The sequence below is a fragment of the Phascolarctos cinereus genome, unplaced genomic scaffold (genome assembly GCF_003287225.1).
Source record: "Phascolarctos cinereus isolate Bilbo 61053 unplaced genomic scaffold, phaCin_HiC Scaffold_2;HRSCAF=192, whole genome shotgun sequence".
Classification (NCBI taxonomy): domain Eukaryota; kingdom Metazoa; phylum Chordata; class Mammalia; order Diprotodontia; family Phascolarctidae; genus Phascolarctos; species Phascolarctos cinereus.
The window spans coordinates 190,104,211-190,120,730 of record NW_027555625.1 but is presented as its reverse complement, the minus strand read 5'-3'; the positions used below and the strand labels follow the sequence as shown (position 1 = coordinate 190,120,730).

Below are 16,520 nucleotides of genomic sequence, written 5' to 3'. Positions count from 1 at the left end.
TTTGTAGATAAGGAAACTGAAGTAAACAGGGTTAAGTGGTTTGCCCAGGGTCACACAGCTAATAAGTGTCTGAGGCCAGATTTGAACTCAGGAAGATGAGTCTTCCTGACTCAGATCCAGCACTCTATCTACCACATGACTTTGATAAGAAAATTCTGTACCATGTTCTTAAAAATTGAAAGATGTCACCTATTCAGTATAGAATCAAACCTTGTGACAATATCTTGACATTACAGCCTTAATCCTAATAATTCAAGGGCATTTTTCTCACTGACTCTCAACGAACATTGTTTATTCCAGTTCTCACTTTACACTGAGAAATACTGAAGGGCAGGACTCTTGGATTGCTCTCCTTAGAGTGGCAGTCCTTTGTGTACAGACACATAGTTTTCTCTCTCTCTCTCTCTGTGCATTTGTGTGTGTGTGTATGTGTGTGTGTGTGTGTCTGTCTGTCTGTCTCTGTCTCTCTTTGACTGTCTGTCTCTGTCTCTCTGTCTCTGTCTCTGTCTCTGTCTCTCTCTCTCTCATCTTCTTTTCAATTGCAAATGCAGCCCACAGTAGGCTGCACAGTACAGGCATTAGTGATGGCCTAAAGGACATGAAGGAGAGCATGCAGGTGGCCAGGTTCCAGTCCAAGGCTCTGACAGCAAGGACCAGGGCTGGCTGCGGGCAAAACTGGAAAGGAGACAAATCTTTAGTCAATCCCTTCCCTTGTCAGTACCCTCTGCCTTCCCAGGTGTTTAGTGTTCATACGCTCTCTCCATGACTCCTGTCACATGAGAAAACTCATTCACACTAGGACGTTAGAGACTGAATATGCTATACTTCCCAGGAGTATTTACACTTCAAAAGATGATGACAAGGTTAAGATAACACTGAACACAAATGAATATAACTCTAGTGATGGGAATTCAGGAATAAGAGGGGGGAAGATTTCTGAGCAGGAGTACATCATGTAATATCCCCAAAACCATACCATGCAATAAACATGTATTCTACTTGCAAATGAAGCTGGGATCTCCCTTCCAGCTCTGAATCTATGACCTTTACCTGGCCTTTAGTAGAAATAGCCATTTTCTAGCTATAAATTTTATTAAAATTATTAATAAGACTGAGTGGTAATGTTGCATAATGGATAGAGAGCTAGCCTAGGAGTCAGGAAGAAGGGGGTGAAAGTCCTGCCTCTAATATGTACTGATACCATGTGATCCCTGGGCAAGTCACTTAATTGCAAGTATCCTAGATATCTCTCTAAGACTGTATGTTGCAAAGCAAGTGCTGACCTGCATTAGTAAAGGGAATTTCCTCAGTGGGAAATCCTTACATCAATAAAATCACATGTCTGGGCCATATATGTTTGTGTCGGGGTGGGGGGGGTAGATAGGCATGTGTGTGTCTATACACATATGTATTTGTGGACATATATCTATATAATACTCTAAACATTAATATAATATATATTAATACTGAGATCTTATATTTAAATAGCACTTTGAAGTTTACAAAGTATTTTCATCCTAATAACTCAGTAAGAAGGTAATACAAGCATTGTCTCCATTTACAATTAATGAAATTGAGTCATAGGGAAATGAATTGTCTAGGGCCACATAACAAGCAAGTTTTGAATCTGGGACTTGATCTCAAGTCATAGAATGACAATATAGAGTTAGAAGGGAACTCAGAATTTGTGTAGTTACAGAATTCTACATCTAGAACTAGAAAGGACCTCAGAGCCCATCTAGTCCTTATTTTACTAGATGAAGAAATCGAAGATCAAAGGTTGAGTGCTGTGTCCAAAATCACATCGATCATAAGATCATTGATTTAAACCTGGAAGGGGCCTTAAGGGCCAAACACCCCCCCCCCATTGTATACATAAGGGAAGTGAGGCTGAGAGAGGTTAAGTGATTTGCCTAAGGTCACACTGCTAGTGTCTGAGGAAGGATTTGAACTCCAGTCTTCCTTTCTCTAAGTCCAGTGCTCTATTCACCACATCACAGTGCTTGAAGATTGAATGACTTGTGTGAAAAATATGGTAGTACAAGGAGATTCAGTGACATAAAACATTGATCAAGACATGTCTCCATCATATTCTCATCCACATAATAACGGAGTTTTAAAGTTTTTTAATAGTACTTATAAAGTGCTTGTGTGACTGCTACTGATAATGAGTTTTCAAAGAAAAAATAAGCAAACAAAAGCCTTTCCATGAAGGTAAGTACTGTGCAGAATAGTGAGGAGACAATTAAAATCCTAAGATTGTGACAGATATAGTAGGTAGAGTTTGTCTTTGAGTGTTACTTAGTAGTCATGTATAGAAATCCATCTTGAGCCTGCTAGGGCCCAGATGTGACTGTAGTTTTCCTTCTCCCTTTGCCCTTCCCATCTTTTGTGCTTTCTTGCCAGTTATGAACATTTACATTTTCTCTCTCCTTTCAAGGAGACAGACTCACCAGTCACATTGCCTGGTTAGCATTCTGAGCCAGAAATCCATCCCCTCACCTTCACAAAGGGCACAGTCTCTGCTGGCCCGAGGAACAGCAGTCCCCAGGTCTCTTGTGAATCTGGGTCACCGACATGTCATCACAGTGAGCTTCTGGTACCGCTCTGCAGCCCCCATGTCTTCGTATGTAGGCCAGCCAATCACTTCACAGATGAGTGATCTGGGAAGGTCCTAATCACCAAATGAGCTTATGAGCTATCCTTAATGTGAAGAGAAAGCCCCATTTCCCTTGTGCCTCTAACCAGACTGTCAGGCACAGTTGCTTGTTTTCTATACTTATTGCAGTTTGTGTCCAAGCTGTGAATGTGTATTAGTTTTAATCGTTATTCTATGCTTCCTATCCCCTGAACATTTCTCCTACATTACGGACAGCACTGGATTTTGACTCAGAGGATGTGAATTTGAATTCCACCGTTGCTACTGACTTTTAAGTGGCAGTTTGGGCAAGTTATTTCCCCTCTCTGTGCCTTAGTTTTCTTTTCTGTTAAATGAGGGGGTTGGATTAATGTCTAGTTAATTTCCAAGTCCCTTGATTCTAAATCTCTGTTTTCACCCTTTCTCCTCCAGTTACCTAGTTACATTTAGCAGGGCAATCTGCCCTATTTCCCCCGGTACAATACCTACCATGTTGCCATCTTCAGTTCCAAGCAAGGGTTAAGCAATGTCCAGCTTCGCTGCGGTACACAAAGCCATGGATTTGGAGTCTTTAATACCAGTTTGAATGCTACCTGTATAACCTTGGGCAGGTCCCTTGGCCTCTCTCTGAGCCTCAATTTCCTACTCTCTAAAAATGAAGGTGTTGGACTAGATGGTCTCTTAATGTCCCTCTAAAACCTCTGCCCTCCCAAACGTACACTAGAAAGGGGGAAAGGTGCATTTTTTTCTTTATGCATCAGTCCATTTTACACCATTAAGAATGTCACACCCTACTACCCCCTTTCCAAGAAATTGCTGTTGGTTTATTTCACCCTTTCTAGGGTGAGGGGGTGGAAAAAGGGTGGGGTTGTGGGAAGCACGGGATGGGAGGGAGGCGAAGGGAGTGGAATTTATTTTGTTTTGTTTTGTTTTCCTCCATTTTCGGAGGGTGCTTTTCCTCGCAGGTCACTCTCGGGCTTTTTTCTCTCTGTCTCCCCAGCTAAACGGTATTGCAAAAACTCGAGTCCCACCAGCAGCACCACGAGCAGCTATGCCCCGAGCAGCAGCAGCAACATGAGTTGTGGAGGCGGCAGCAGCGCCAGTAGCACCTGCAGCAAGAGCAGCTTTGATTACACGCACGACATGGAGGCAGCACACATGGCCGCCACGGCCATCCTGAATCTGTCCACGCGCTGCCGGGAGATGCCTCAGAACCTCTCCACCAAACCTCAGGACCTCTGTGCCCGGGTAACGACGGCCCGCCTCGCTGGTCCCTCGCAGCTGCTGCTCGCGCTGCACCGACGCATGCGGGCAGAACAGGCATTGGCTTTCCAGCCCCCTCCTCGTGCTTTGGCTCTGCCACCCAATGAAAAGCGAAAACCTTTCGGAATGCAGTGAAATAAATAAAAGATGATGGTGCAGAATCCCCAGCGGTAGCTCGAAAAACCTGGGTCAAGGTTTAGCCCTTTAAAAGCGGGAGGGGCAGGAGGAGAGGAAGTAAAAGGAATGTGCAGTTTTAATTTTGCTTATCTGTAGGGCCAATAACGATATATACAAAGCATCTTTAAGTTGTTTTTTAAGCCCAGACTTGCTTTCACGGGCATTAACCCCTGTATTATTTTAAAAAACAACAACAACAATATTTGGGATATAGGAAATAGGAGGTTTTTACAGGCATGCACGGAGAACTTCTCAAAAGGTCCCCAAGATTTCAGGATAGAAGTCTTTTTTTTTTTGTTACTTCCATAGATGTCTGGTTTCGTGCAGCATCTTTAAAAGGCTGCAAAGGCTAGATGAAGTTAAAAAAAACCCAAAACGACAGCCAGTGGATATGACTAATAATTCTAACAATAAAAAGTCTTCAAACCACCACCACCACAACCCCCCCCGCCGCCCCCCCCACAGAGGGCCAGTGGGTTTTTCCCTCAGGGCATCAACCAGTGCCCAGGAAACAAAGGGAAAAAAATTGGAGGTGGGGCGCACACTAACCTTTCATCATTAATTCAACCATCATCGGCATTCAGTATTCAAAACCATTATAGATGCTAAAATGCTATGCAAGTCTGGTATTGAGGTGGTGATAGGAAGTTTTGGATTGGGGGATGGTGGTAAGGGGATGGAGAGGTCCTTGGAAATTGATTGATTTCTCCTGCGGACAGTGGAGGAAGGGAAATGAGTATTTGAAATGCACCAGAGATCCAGCAAAGAGCTACCTCCGAAGGCCACTAGGTGGCTTAGGATAGCGATGCAGTGCCGAGGAAACAGCATTGTGTGCTTAGAGCAAGGGGGCTGAACTGGCAGACATGTTTAGCTCTTCTCCAGAAAAACAGATTTTTTATCCTCCTGTTGTTTAAAGCTTCTTGGTAATGCATAATGAGCTCACAGCCCAAAGAGTAGGGTTTTTTAAAATAATTTTAATTTGCATGCATGCAGAAAGGTCAGTAACTTTACCTTTTCAAATGCTTCCTTTTATATTCATGGCTTTTTATCCTATAGATTGGGGAGGCTCTTGTGGCATGCAAATAGTGTTCATTGTAATCGATGCTGATGAAATGGTGAACAGGTTAAGAACTAGAATGGAAGAGATTCTGTAGAGGGAAAAAATCCAATGACCCTCATTCCAGGTCTCCGACCCCCACTAAGTTTATGAAAATGGCAGCTTTGAGAAGATAAATACATTACTGGGCCTAAATTAGCATCAAAGCTGAAATCAGGAATGGGCTTTGACAAAAGGTGTTCAAGTAGAATAATACAGTATAATTTATTGAGGTAATAACCCAGAGGAAGGGATTTTCATCCCAAGTGCTTTCCTGCAGTTATGTTATTACATCCAGAGGAGAGATAGCTGCTAGACATTTGAGTAGGCAGTAGCTTTCACACCAGCTCTGAAATCAAAATTTTGTTCAAGAGAATGTCACTCTTAGAAGAAAAAAAAGGGAGGAGGGTTGCGGGTATTCTTATTTTTCTTGCTCTTTCCTGCTCTCCTTTCTCTCTCCCATTATCTTCCCCACCTTCTCTCATCCTGAAAGACAAATTCTAAATAATTCTTGATTTAATTTAAAGCATTATTAAAAAAAAACAACCTATCATCCTGTACTTCACAGTTCATCAGCTGCTGTAGGTAATGCCAGTACAAGTTTTTGTTATTGTAGGGTTGGGTTTTTTTAGATTTTTGTTTGTTTTTTGTTTTTCCTAAGCAAACAAGGCAGTACTTAGGAAGTTATGGTAGGTGGGAGCTTAATCCATAAAAGTATTATCCATTGTAAAAGCAGTTCTCTTTTCTTTGAACTAGCAAACTTGTTTTAGTGAGGAAATTGTAAATATTCATCCTTGTTCCAACCCATCTCCCCCCCTCCATTCTTGGACCATTAGTTTTAAGACAGCAAAAACACCCTGCCTTTTAGAAAGAAAAAAAAAACGATGTTAGCTACTAAGCTGATCAGGTGTTAAATCTGAAATCAACTTAAAGCAGATGTTCCTTTTGAAAATTTTGCTTGCCCCTCTCCACCCCAGTAAGTCAGGAAGCAGAAAAAAAATTATTAAAAATATGAGACTAATTTCACACCTGTGTTTGGGGGTAGAGAATTGCTAAGCCCTATCTCTCTACATCAATGTTGTGTTATATAACACACTTCTGCAAGGATGGGGGAGGAGACTTAATGCCTGAACTCTAAATTAACTGAGGATGTTACATCATTTAATGTAATATTCGTTGTAAGAGATACTTAGAGGCAACAGGTTAAGTCATTGAATTGTTTATCTCTCTTAAGTTGATTAACAATGTTTCTTTTCTTCTGACAGAATCCTGATATGGAAGTTGATGAAAATGGAACTTTGGATCTAAGCATGAACAAGCAGAGACAACGAGATGGGTGCTGTACCATTTTGACACCTCTAGAGCCAATGTCACCACAGCGACAGGCGGTGATGAACAATCGGTGTTTCCAGCTGAATGACGGTGACTGCTGGGACTTGCCAGTAGACTACACCAAAATGAAACCCAGAAGGATAGATGAAGATGATTCCAAAGAGATTAATGTATGTCTTTTTCATCTAGAGCAAGTCATTGCAACCTGATTATTTCAGATCACATGGTTTTAGAATCTATCTGAAATCGAGTCAAATGCCATGTGTTTGGGTGAAGAGAAAATGAGTCGTTTCCTTAGCTGGTTAGTCCTTGGAAATCTGTTAGTACCGCTGTGGCTGTTTCTAAAACTCATCAGTCAGTATTTTGAACTGTGAATTGTATTTTTTAGCCAATGTATTTTAGCAGATATTTTTCTCACATCAAAAATTGTAATTTAATTTATAAAACACATTCTGCCTAAGTAGAATGATCAGAATGACATTTTTACATAATACCAGGTTTTCTTTTCAGGTAGAGGATTTAAATTAATCTCTTACATACTTAAATGGCTATTAAGCATGTCATATTTTTGTCAGCACTACACAGGTAAGTGAGTCAGCTTGGTACAGTGGAAAAACAGTGGATTTGGAGTCAGAGGAGTTGGGTGAATCTCTCCACTTCACTAAGTACTTATTACTTGTGTGACCATTCTTTTAACTGAGGTTCCCTGGCTTGTAAACTGAGGAGGTTAAAAAATGTTATCTTTAAAGTTCCATCTGGATCTAAATCAGAGGCTTTGCCCATTCTCAAAGAAGAAGAAAAAAACCTTAAAATACTCAAAACTGCATGCTGAAGCCTTTAATAAATACACCATTCTTTTAAGATGTTGTTAACAGCAGTTACACAGTAAGGTATAATTCAGGGCCATGACTTTTTCAAAGCACAGTTATAATCTCCACGTCCAGGTTGTAAGAACCTTTGGTTGTGAGAAAGAAATGAAGAAATGTTGTGCATTATTGGACTGGTTGTTTCTCCTCTACCCTTGGAAATGGAGGTTTCTTTTCAAAAACAAAGGAAATATACCAGTACCAGAGTAAGGATATCTTTTCCACATGAGAAAAAAAAAAGGAAATTTGAATTCTTGTGAGGATTCCCTGGGAAGCCGTCTCTATGGCTATTTAATCAGCAAGGCTGCCTTCCTTATTCTTCAATTTGGCTCTAAATATTAAGCTATTGTCAAAGAGAACTGAATCTGAATGGCAATCTATATTTAGTAGCATTTACAATGTGAAATTATTACTTCCAAATGTGAAATGGCAGCTTTATTTCCAACTTTTTTATTAAAAATAAGAGACCACTTTAAAATGACAGAACTATTTGCACGCTGTACATCGTCACAGAAAGTAAAAAAATACATGCACTCTGCATGTGTTAGTGGAACATTTGCTTAAATAAGGCACACATTTTAAATGCATCTCACATTGCCATCTATAGGAATTTCTTGGCTACTACAGTTACACATTTATTTCATTTGTGAAAATAGGTACTTTCTCTCAGAAGCTAAATACCCTAGACTTTCAAAAGTGGGAAGGACCTTGATATCTTCTAGTCAAACCCTTTCATTTTACAGGTGACAAACTGAAGAAAAATAGATTTAGATCTGGAAGAGAACTTAACAGGCCTAAAGAGTCAAATTACTTTTGTATAAGTTGACAGAGGTAGAAAGGGCACAATATTACATCCCTGCCTCCATCCCTTTGTAGAGGCTCTCTCTTATTCCAACAGTTAGAATATTCTCCTTCCTTTCACCTCTTGGAATCCATCTTTCCCTTCAAGGTCCAGGTGAGATGCTATTTCACAGAGTTTTCCTAATCCACCTAGTTGTTAGTGGCCTCCTCTTCCCAACTTTACCTTTATTTATTAAATATATTTTGTATTTAGTGTCTGTGTACATATTATGTATACTCCCCCTTACCCACAGTAGAGTGTAGTTCCTTGAGGGCAAAGACTATTCATTTGTATCTTTGTGTTCACAGTATCTATCACAGTACCTGCACATAGCAGATATATAGTGAATAACGATTGAATTTGCTAGGTTTCCAGTCTAGTGCCCTTTCCATTTCCAAGTCTAGTGCCCTTTACAATCAACTTCGTTGCCTTATTGTGTTAGTGACCCCAAGACTTTAAATTCTCAGCCCCAATGATTTTTGGTTTTTGGTTTTCATCATACCATGATGCTTTTCTTGTGTAAAAATAATTTTAAAATTCAAGACAATCCACAAATAGACTTTTCTTGGTTCTGAATCTTTGGGTCATAAGTATGTAAAGTTACTTTGCACTCATTTGTTTCTAACTTCTTTATGTGTCCCCTCCTTTGTTGAAGCCCAACTACAAAATATTTTTTGGTTTTAAATGTTAAGTGTAATCTTGATAGATGAGTAATGACATGAAGCATTATTGCTGGTATTAAGGATCAGTAAAAAAAACCAAAGATTTATTGAGAATGTACCATATACATGCGTTCAAATGAGGCCTCAGATATTTAACAGTTCTGTAACCCTGGGCAAGTCACTTAACCCTGTTTGCCTCAGTTCCTTATCTGTAAAATGAGCTGGAGAAGGAAATGGCAAACCACTCCAGTATCTTTGCCAAGAAAATCCCAAATGGGGTCACAAAGAGTTGGAAATGACTGAAAAAGGACCAAACTACTGTGTGTGTATACACATACATACATACATACATATATGTGTGTATATACACATACATACGTGTGTGTATGTGTGTATACACACACACACCATTGAACCAAAAGGATAGCATATTTTATCTCATCAGTTTCTAAAACTTATCTGACATTCCATAAAGTTCACATTGAAAGATATCCACTTGATAAAACATACACATTATACATAAATATATGTATGTATATATGTGTGTGTGTATATATATGTATATATATACATATATATATGTATATATATATATACTCACATGCATACATATATACATATTTATATCACCTTAAGTTTTGTAAGCCACTTTCCTCACAGCCCTAGGAGGTAGGTAGTAAAGTTTCATTATCCCCATTTTATGTACAGTGCCTATGCTATGCAGAATAGATGCTTTGCATTGCATTGTATTGCGGTGCCCAGGGTTACACAGCTAGTAAACCAGGAAGTAGAGTCAGGTCTCTGACTTCAGATCCAAGACTCCATCCATTGAACTATAGCATATATATGCTTATGCAAAGAAAGTATGACACAGAGTCACTGCTCCCAAGTAGCTTGCAGTATTTAAGGAGTTAGATCAGTTGATAGAATAGTTTATCACAGTTTAAAAAAAAAGTAACCTTCATTGAAGAAAGTCCAATTTACATTTTCAGAAGTGAATTTAAGGAAGCAAAGAAACTATTAGCATTACAAAAGTTGGAGCAAAGAGGACAGCACACTGTCCAAGCTGCCTCTAAATACAGTTAGAAGATTGGGCATGTTGATGAATCAAATAATTAGGAAATAGGATATATTTGTTAATGGCATTTTGCAATCTGTGGTCTATTTGAGTCTTAACCACATGAGCCTTATAGTTGCCTGTTTGCCTGCAGCCAGAAGATTTGGACCCTTTCCAGGAGGCACTAGAGGAAAGAAGGTATCCTGGTGAAGTGACCATTCCCAGCCCCAAGCCCAAGTATCCTCAATGCAAAGAAAGCAAAAAGGATTTAATAACGTAAGCATAATGTGAGGTGAAATTATTTTTCTCTTCTGAACCTTTTCCCCTCTTTGGACTATTTTAAAGAATTGAATCTGTACATGCCTTGCCGTATGAGCATGCGACATTCGCAGCATATAAATGTTTCCAATTGCCAGTTCAGTAAAGTGAGAGGCTAACGTGTATTTTGCTTGTTCTTAACTATGCTGTAGTGTATGGAAATGCCATTTTTTTTCATTTAATCCTGTTCATTTTGCAGCTTTTCTTTAGGGTGCTTAAATCCCCATGCAGACATTGCAGCTAAACTGGAAACAATGAAACTTTTTTTAAGTTTTTTTTTCTTTTCTTTAATTTTTTTTTAAAAAAACATACTTACTATTTTGGCTGTTTTTGTTTTTGTTTGGTGGCAGATGTCCAACACCAGGGTGTGATGGGAGTGGTCATGTGACTGGTAATTACGCCTCACATAGAAGGTGTGACTTCATTTTTTTCATGGTGGATTCTGTCTTTTCAATTTATTGTTTTCAGCTTACCTCAACAATGCTGTCAAAGTAAAAATGTTGAACTATGTGTTAACCCTCTAAGTGCTATATGTTGACCTTCAAAAGCATGCTAACCTGTGTGTTGTATAATGTCTTTTAGTACTAAATACATCTTGAAAACTTCCAAAGTATTTTTAAACATTGAACCAAAAGGACGGCATATTTTATCTTATTAATTTCAAAAATTATTATCTGACATATTCCATAAAGTTCACATTGAAAGATATCTGGAATTGACAATACAAAAATTCAATATACAGCACTTGCCCCATCGCTTTTCTGCATTAAACTTTTTTAATTTTTTAATTTTTTATGTTGTGTTTGTTTGGGAAGTTTGAGCTTATTAGAGGTTGACTTACTTGGATATCCTGACCTGTCTTACAGTCTCTCTGGCTGCCCTTTGGCTGACAAAAGCATTCGAAGTATGCTGGCCACCAGTTCACAAGAGCTCAAGTAAGATATGATGAAAACAATTCTCTCTTTTGTGGTGGTGTAGTTGTGGTTGTGGTTGTGTTGTTGTTGTTGTTTTAATCTAGTCACTCAGTAGTTCACTGAAAGTGAGGATGGAAATGAGAAATATGAATCGAAAAGTACATGTGCATGAGTAGTGCTTTCATATGGCACACATGAGGCTCTCCATGATTTACCCACTTAGCGTTACTCATTCTGCTCTTTTCTTTTCTCATTTTCCTCTCATTCTTCTTTAATCACATCACATCCTTCCTATCTTGTCATTTCTCCAGGCTAAGTATTTTCTCTTCAGAAATACATGTGGCTATATATGAATACCTATGTGTATACATATTTGCTTGCAACTATTTAAATGTATATTACACATATATACACACATACACAAACACATGTACTAGAAATTTAAAAAAAACTATTCAATTAAATATTATGGAATGTTTTGCAAGAAAGAAAATATATAATTTCATTCATTTTTTAAAAATTTCAGCAATTTAAAATATACCATAAGATTTGATCATTTAAAGGATGGTCATTAAAAGACAAGTAAATAACCACAAAAGGTTATTAACTATGAATAACACATTTGTTTATTATGTTCTGTTCTATTTTGGAAAAATATATTACTCCAGGCCCTTCAACCTCCTGTGGTTATAATGATGCATATAGTTTTAGCTGTGTGTACTATTTCCAACAGCCGCCAGAGTTCCCTTTCTCTTACTCTAATTGTCCTTCCACTACACCCCTGCCAATTAAAAAGTTAGAAAGCAAGAAGAACAAAATTCCTGTTCCAAATCAAATCGATGGTTTTTCCTACCAACACTTAATGGCAAAATTTAGACGACTGACTGTGTTGATATTTTAGGAATTCATCTGTGTTTAGATCCGGGACAGGTTATAGAAGGGAAGGGAATCTTTCCCTCCCTTCCCAAATGAAAAAGTATGTTTACAACTTTGACACTCCAGTGAGACTCCAGTTAGACTCCAGTCTAACAAAAAGGAGGGAAAAAGCCAGGAGAGCAAGACCAATCACCACTTGAGAACATCAGTCTAATGAGAATCATGTTTCCTCAGAATTCATTATTCCTGATTAACTTTCCTACTCTCTGTAAGGTATTATCAGCATCGTTAGGGCTTGTTTGCTTGGTGTTCATTTAGCTTGCACTGGCATTTATTAACCAGCACAAAGAAAATGTTGTTTCTCACCTATATTGGGTTCCTTCTCCATTCCCCCAACCCTCTTACAATAGACCAAGGTTAGCACAAAGGGTAGGACCTTGTTTCACACACATGTCATCTTTTACAGGATCCCTGTTCAAGGCGCTAGTGCCATAGAACACCTGCTCATGTTCAGTGACTTCCTGAATTAGCACTTTCATCAGGAGACTCTTGGCGTTATCTTCATGGAATTTAACACCTGGAGGGTGTCCTCTCACTTAATCGCTTTAAAGTCCGTAGCATCATCCAAAGCAGTGCCTAATGGACGAAGTAGCTTTTAGAGTCTCAAAACGGACAGCACTAGCAACATTTTGTTACTCAATTGGATTCACATTGTTAAGGCAGTTTTCTGTTTTTTGGGGGTATTTTAATGGTATGAAGCCATACTTTTCTATGTGGTCAACTATGTGACCACATGATTGGCTGAATTTGGAACTTGACCAATACATCAGAACACAGTGACTGTCTTTTGAATTTCTTGATGAGAAATACTTTGCAAAACATTTGGTATATCTCCAGCTCCATTACAGGCTGGCTGTAAACAAGAAATTCCCTATTGTACCACTGGGATCTAGTATTGCTTTTTACTGGTTAGTGTCACCAAACCCATATGAGCCAGGAAAATTTCCTTCATATGTTTGCTTTCCGTTGGCTGCCATTTGTTGGCATGGTTATGGCATTTTGATTGCCTAAAATTTTAAGCAAATTTACAAGTTCTATTTTAGCAGATTTAATGCTTCCTTCTTGCCTTTTTATTTTCGTCTTGGAGGGTAGGTATAATGGCCCACCTCACCTTCAGCATCTTCACGGGAAGCAATCTTGCTCCCAACAAATCCCTGTACATTGTAGGAGCATCCCATTCCCTCCATCTTGCCTCTTTTTAGAGATCATCATTACCATATCTTCTAGAGGGTGAATATCCTTGTCTGAATTGGAATTAGCCTAAGAGGGCCATTCTTTTCCTAGGATCTCTATCAAAACAAATGAATACCCTTGTCATTGATCCTCTTCAGCGAATTTAAATAAATCACACCGATGAATTTCCCAAAAAATGATCAATTTGTGCTAATGACTTTTCAGAACCAGAGACCAAAAAAATTCTGTTTTTTTAATAAAAGAAAGAAGAGGACACTAAACAAATGACATTTATTATTTGACAATAATTTCATTTAACAAAGGAAGCCATAGATATCAAGAGTAATTTTAAGGCATGTTTCAATATATGACAGCTGCCCCTTCGTCCCTTTTTTCATTCAAGTCAGAAAGGTTTGTTGTTCAACTTTCCCCGGGGCATAAAAGGCTGGAAATAGTCACCACAGTGATCCTGACTTTTTCTGATCTCTCCATGATGAACCATGTCTGTGTGACCATCTGGTGGCATAACAGTTTAAGGATTTCTTGAAAGTTTTTTGGGAGTTCCTACAACAGGACCTCTGCTGAGCAGGAGAGTCAAATGTACATTCTGTCCTCTGCAGACAGTGTTTGATCCTACACTTCTAAGTTTTCATCTCTAAAGACATATGAGAAATCAGGTCCCATTTGCTTGCAAAAACTCTCTCTCCATTATGTATCTCATCACAAATGGAATCCATGTGGAATCTTCCTTTTGACATTTCCAAGTCTGAAGGTTGGTGGTGGGTTGGGAACAGGACATTCTTGATAATGGACAAGATGACGGGATTTGCCAGCTAACTCTTAAGCTTATCTCTTCTTTTTGCCCAGTTTTTATCCTGAGTAATACCAAAGGATGTTTATTTTGTGTCTTTCTGTATATAATATGTAAACTGAAAAGGTAACATATTAAAATATGATATGCAAATGCATGTTTCAAACTATGGAACTAGTACTTTCTGCTGTTCCTCACCCATCTGAGTCCAGAAAGAACATTTTGAAAGAGTCTGGAAGCAACATATACCAAAGTTATGAAGCTTAAAAATGGCAAATGAGGGTGACTCCGGTTTAGTGAGTTTCCATGACTTGCAGATCCTTTCAAGTTGACACTTTGAGGTAGAATCAGTAGCTGCATTTCATTAGACTTGACATTGACCTACCTCACAGGGATGTTGTGAGGATTCATGCTTGTAACATTCTTTGAAACCCCAGATTAAAATAATAAAAACCCTTTAAGTTAAAGTGCTGTTGTTTGTGAGAACCCTACCTAAAAGCATTCTGAAGCTGAGCATCTTTCTGTGAAATTTCATTTACTCAAATCCACCTGAAAGTAACAACTTGAAAGAACTTGCAAATCAAATCCATCTCTCCACATCCAAATTAATTGGGCCATGGTCATCCAATCTGCCCTTACACAACCCTAAGTATTCAGCTCTTTGAAAAGTAATCTATGATTCACTGAATAGTTTCTCTTGTCATCAAGGTATAGAACATATTCCTCCACACGTTAGTTTTTTTTAACAACTATTGAATATTTGTTATATGTAAAGTGCTTAGGTTAATACATAAGTGAACAAAGCAAGGCCCTTGCGCCCATGGAGCTTAGTCTCTCATAGAGAAAAGATAGAATACGAAGAACTAAAGTCCAAAGTATAATGTTATTCTAAGATGGTATTGGTTTCCTCCAAACAATGACCCATATCTCATGGCCCCATCGCTTCCCCATGACTAGAGAACTCCTCACATCGCTGTCACTCCTCTGATCCCCCCCACACATAGACCTTAAGAAAATGTGCAAGGGCAGGCACAAATCTCTCTGTTAGATCAGAAGTAAAATTATGCAGCTATAAAAGGATATGTCTATCTTGACCATTTTATGGTGGCTTTAGCCCAGTTCTGAGTTGATCCAAGCAGTCAAAAAATGGTGGACTGCTAGTATGACCTTATTTTTTAAGTTTTAAATTTGTTAGCTTTAAATAGCTAGCCTGTGGTTTCATTTGGTATAGATAGAGCTACCTGCCAATTGAGAAAACTCATCCTACCAGTGCAGGTCAACACCACCTGCTGTACAACTTACAGTCTTAAGAGAGTTTCCAAGGGCACAGGTATAATCCTATTATTTCATGTCTTTACTGTTTCAATTAGTGAGTCCAGTAATAGATTCTTTTTTCTTATTTAATCTTTCCTTTAAAAATGTCTGGCCATTCACTTAGTCAACAACCAGGATAAAAAATGGAGATTTAGGAGCTATTTACTTCCTTAGATTTTGAGAATGAAATAAGTCTTGGGGCATTTGCCTTCCCCTAGTTGTTTTTAGAAGTATATGGGGACTTTTGTCTTCTGGAAATCTTTCACTTCTAGTTAAATTTAGTTTGAAACAAACTTCAAACAAAAATACTAAAAATTAGAATTTAGGTCAAAATATGTCTTTTAACCAAATGTTGCTGAACTATAAGGCCTATTGGGGTGTATTTCTTAGGGGATAAAACTAAAATGCACAGAACTAGTAAGTTTATTAACCAAGATCTAGAAAAGCTCTAAATCATACTCCAGATAATATGAAGTTTCTGTTTGGTGCACCAATTTTCTTGCACATCAGAGGTTTAGAAACGCTCTCTTCAATATAACCTGTCACCATTTCACAATTAACTATATATTCATTTGGTGGAAGCTTCATGAATTATAGTTGTTCATGCCTGTCCTCATTGCTTCAGATAACTTTATTTCCTCATCTGGGGAGGTGCTAGGGCCCTTTGTGTAAATTTAGCCTCATCAGTGAAAAAACTACTTTTGGGGTCTACTAGCTGCTAGTCTTTGGGGATATGAGCAGGGAACATCAAATTTTTTAAACAATCCACTGAATTTCCTTTGTTACAATGGCAAAAAATCATTCAGTTCTTAATCTAAAACTTCACAGCTACTAATGATTCTTTAATTTTTTTGACTCTGTATGTACATTTATGAACCAGGGGAAGGAGATCATGTGGGAGTCAATAGACAGCTTCTGGGGTAAGGTAACACTATAAAATGGACTTAAGGGACTGCTGGGATGTTAGCTTAGATCCCTGTAACTCTGTTTAGCATGTGTCCCATTAAGCTCAGATTCCACATTTTGTTCTAAACATATGTGGCTGTGGCAAGTGGTTAGCGATCCACTTTGGTAAAGGATTTTGTTGAGCCTCTTGTTTTGGGCCTTAGGAGCCAAGAGATC

At 38.5% G+C, this 16,520-nt stretch overlaps 1 protein-coding gene across 3 annotated transcripts in view; it reads left to right on the top strand.

The window, feature by feature from the left end:
* Positions 1-16,520, top strand: part of MYT1L (myelin transcription factor 1 like) — a 685,202-nt gene that overhangs the window by 536,371 nt on the left and 132,311 nt on the right. For all 3 annotated transcript variants that reach the window (XM_020965838.2, XM_078149744.1, XM_078149745.1), the window contains exons 14-17: positions 3,639-3,886; positions 6,440-6,676; positions 10,087-10,208; positions 11,117-11,185. In XM_020965838.2, the coding sequence (XP_020821497.2) occupies positions 3,639-3,886; positions 6,440-6,676; positions 10,087-10,208; positions 11,117-11,185 (676 nt within the window). The remainder of the gene's footprint in view (positions 1-3,638; positions 3,887-6,439; positions 6,677-10,086; positions 10,209-11,116; positions 11,186-16,520) is intronic.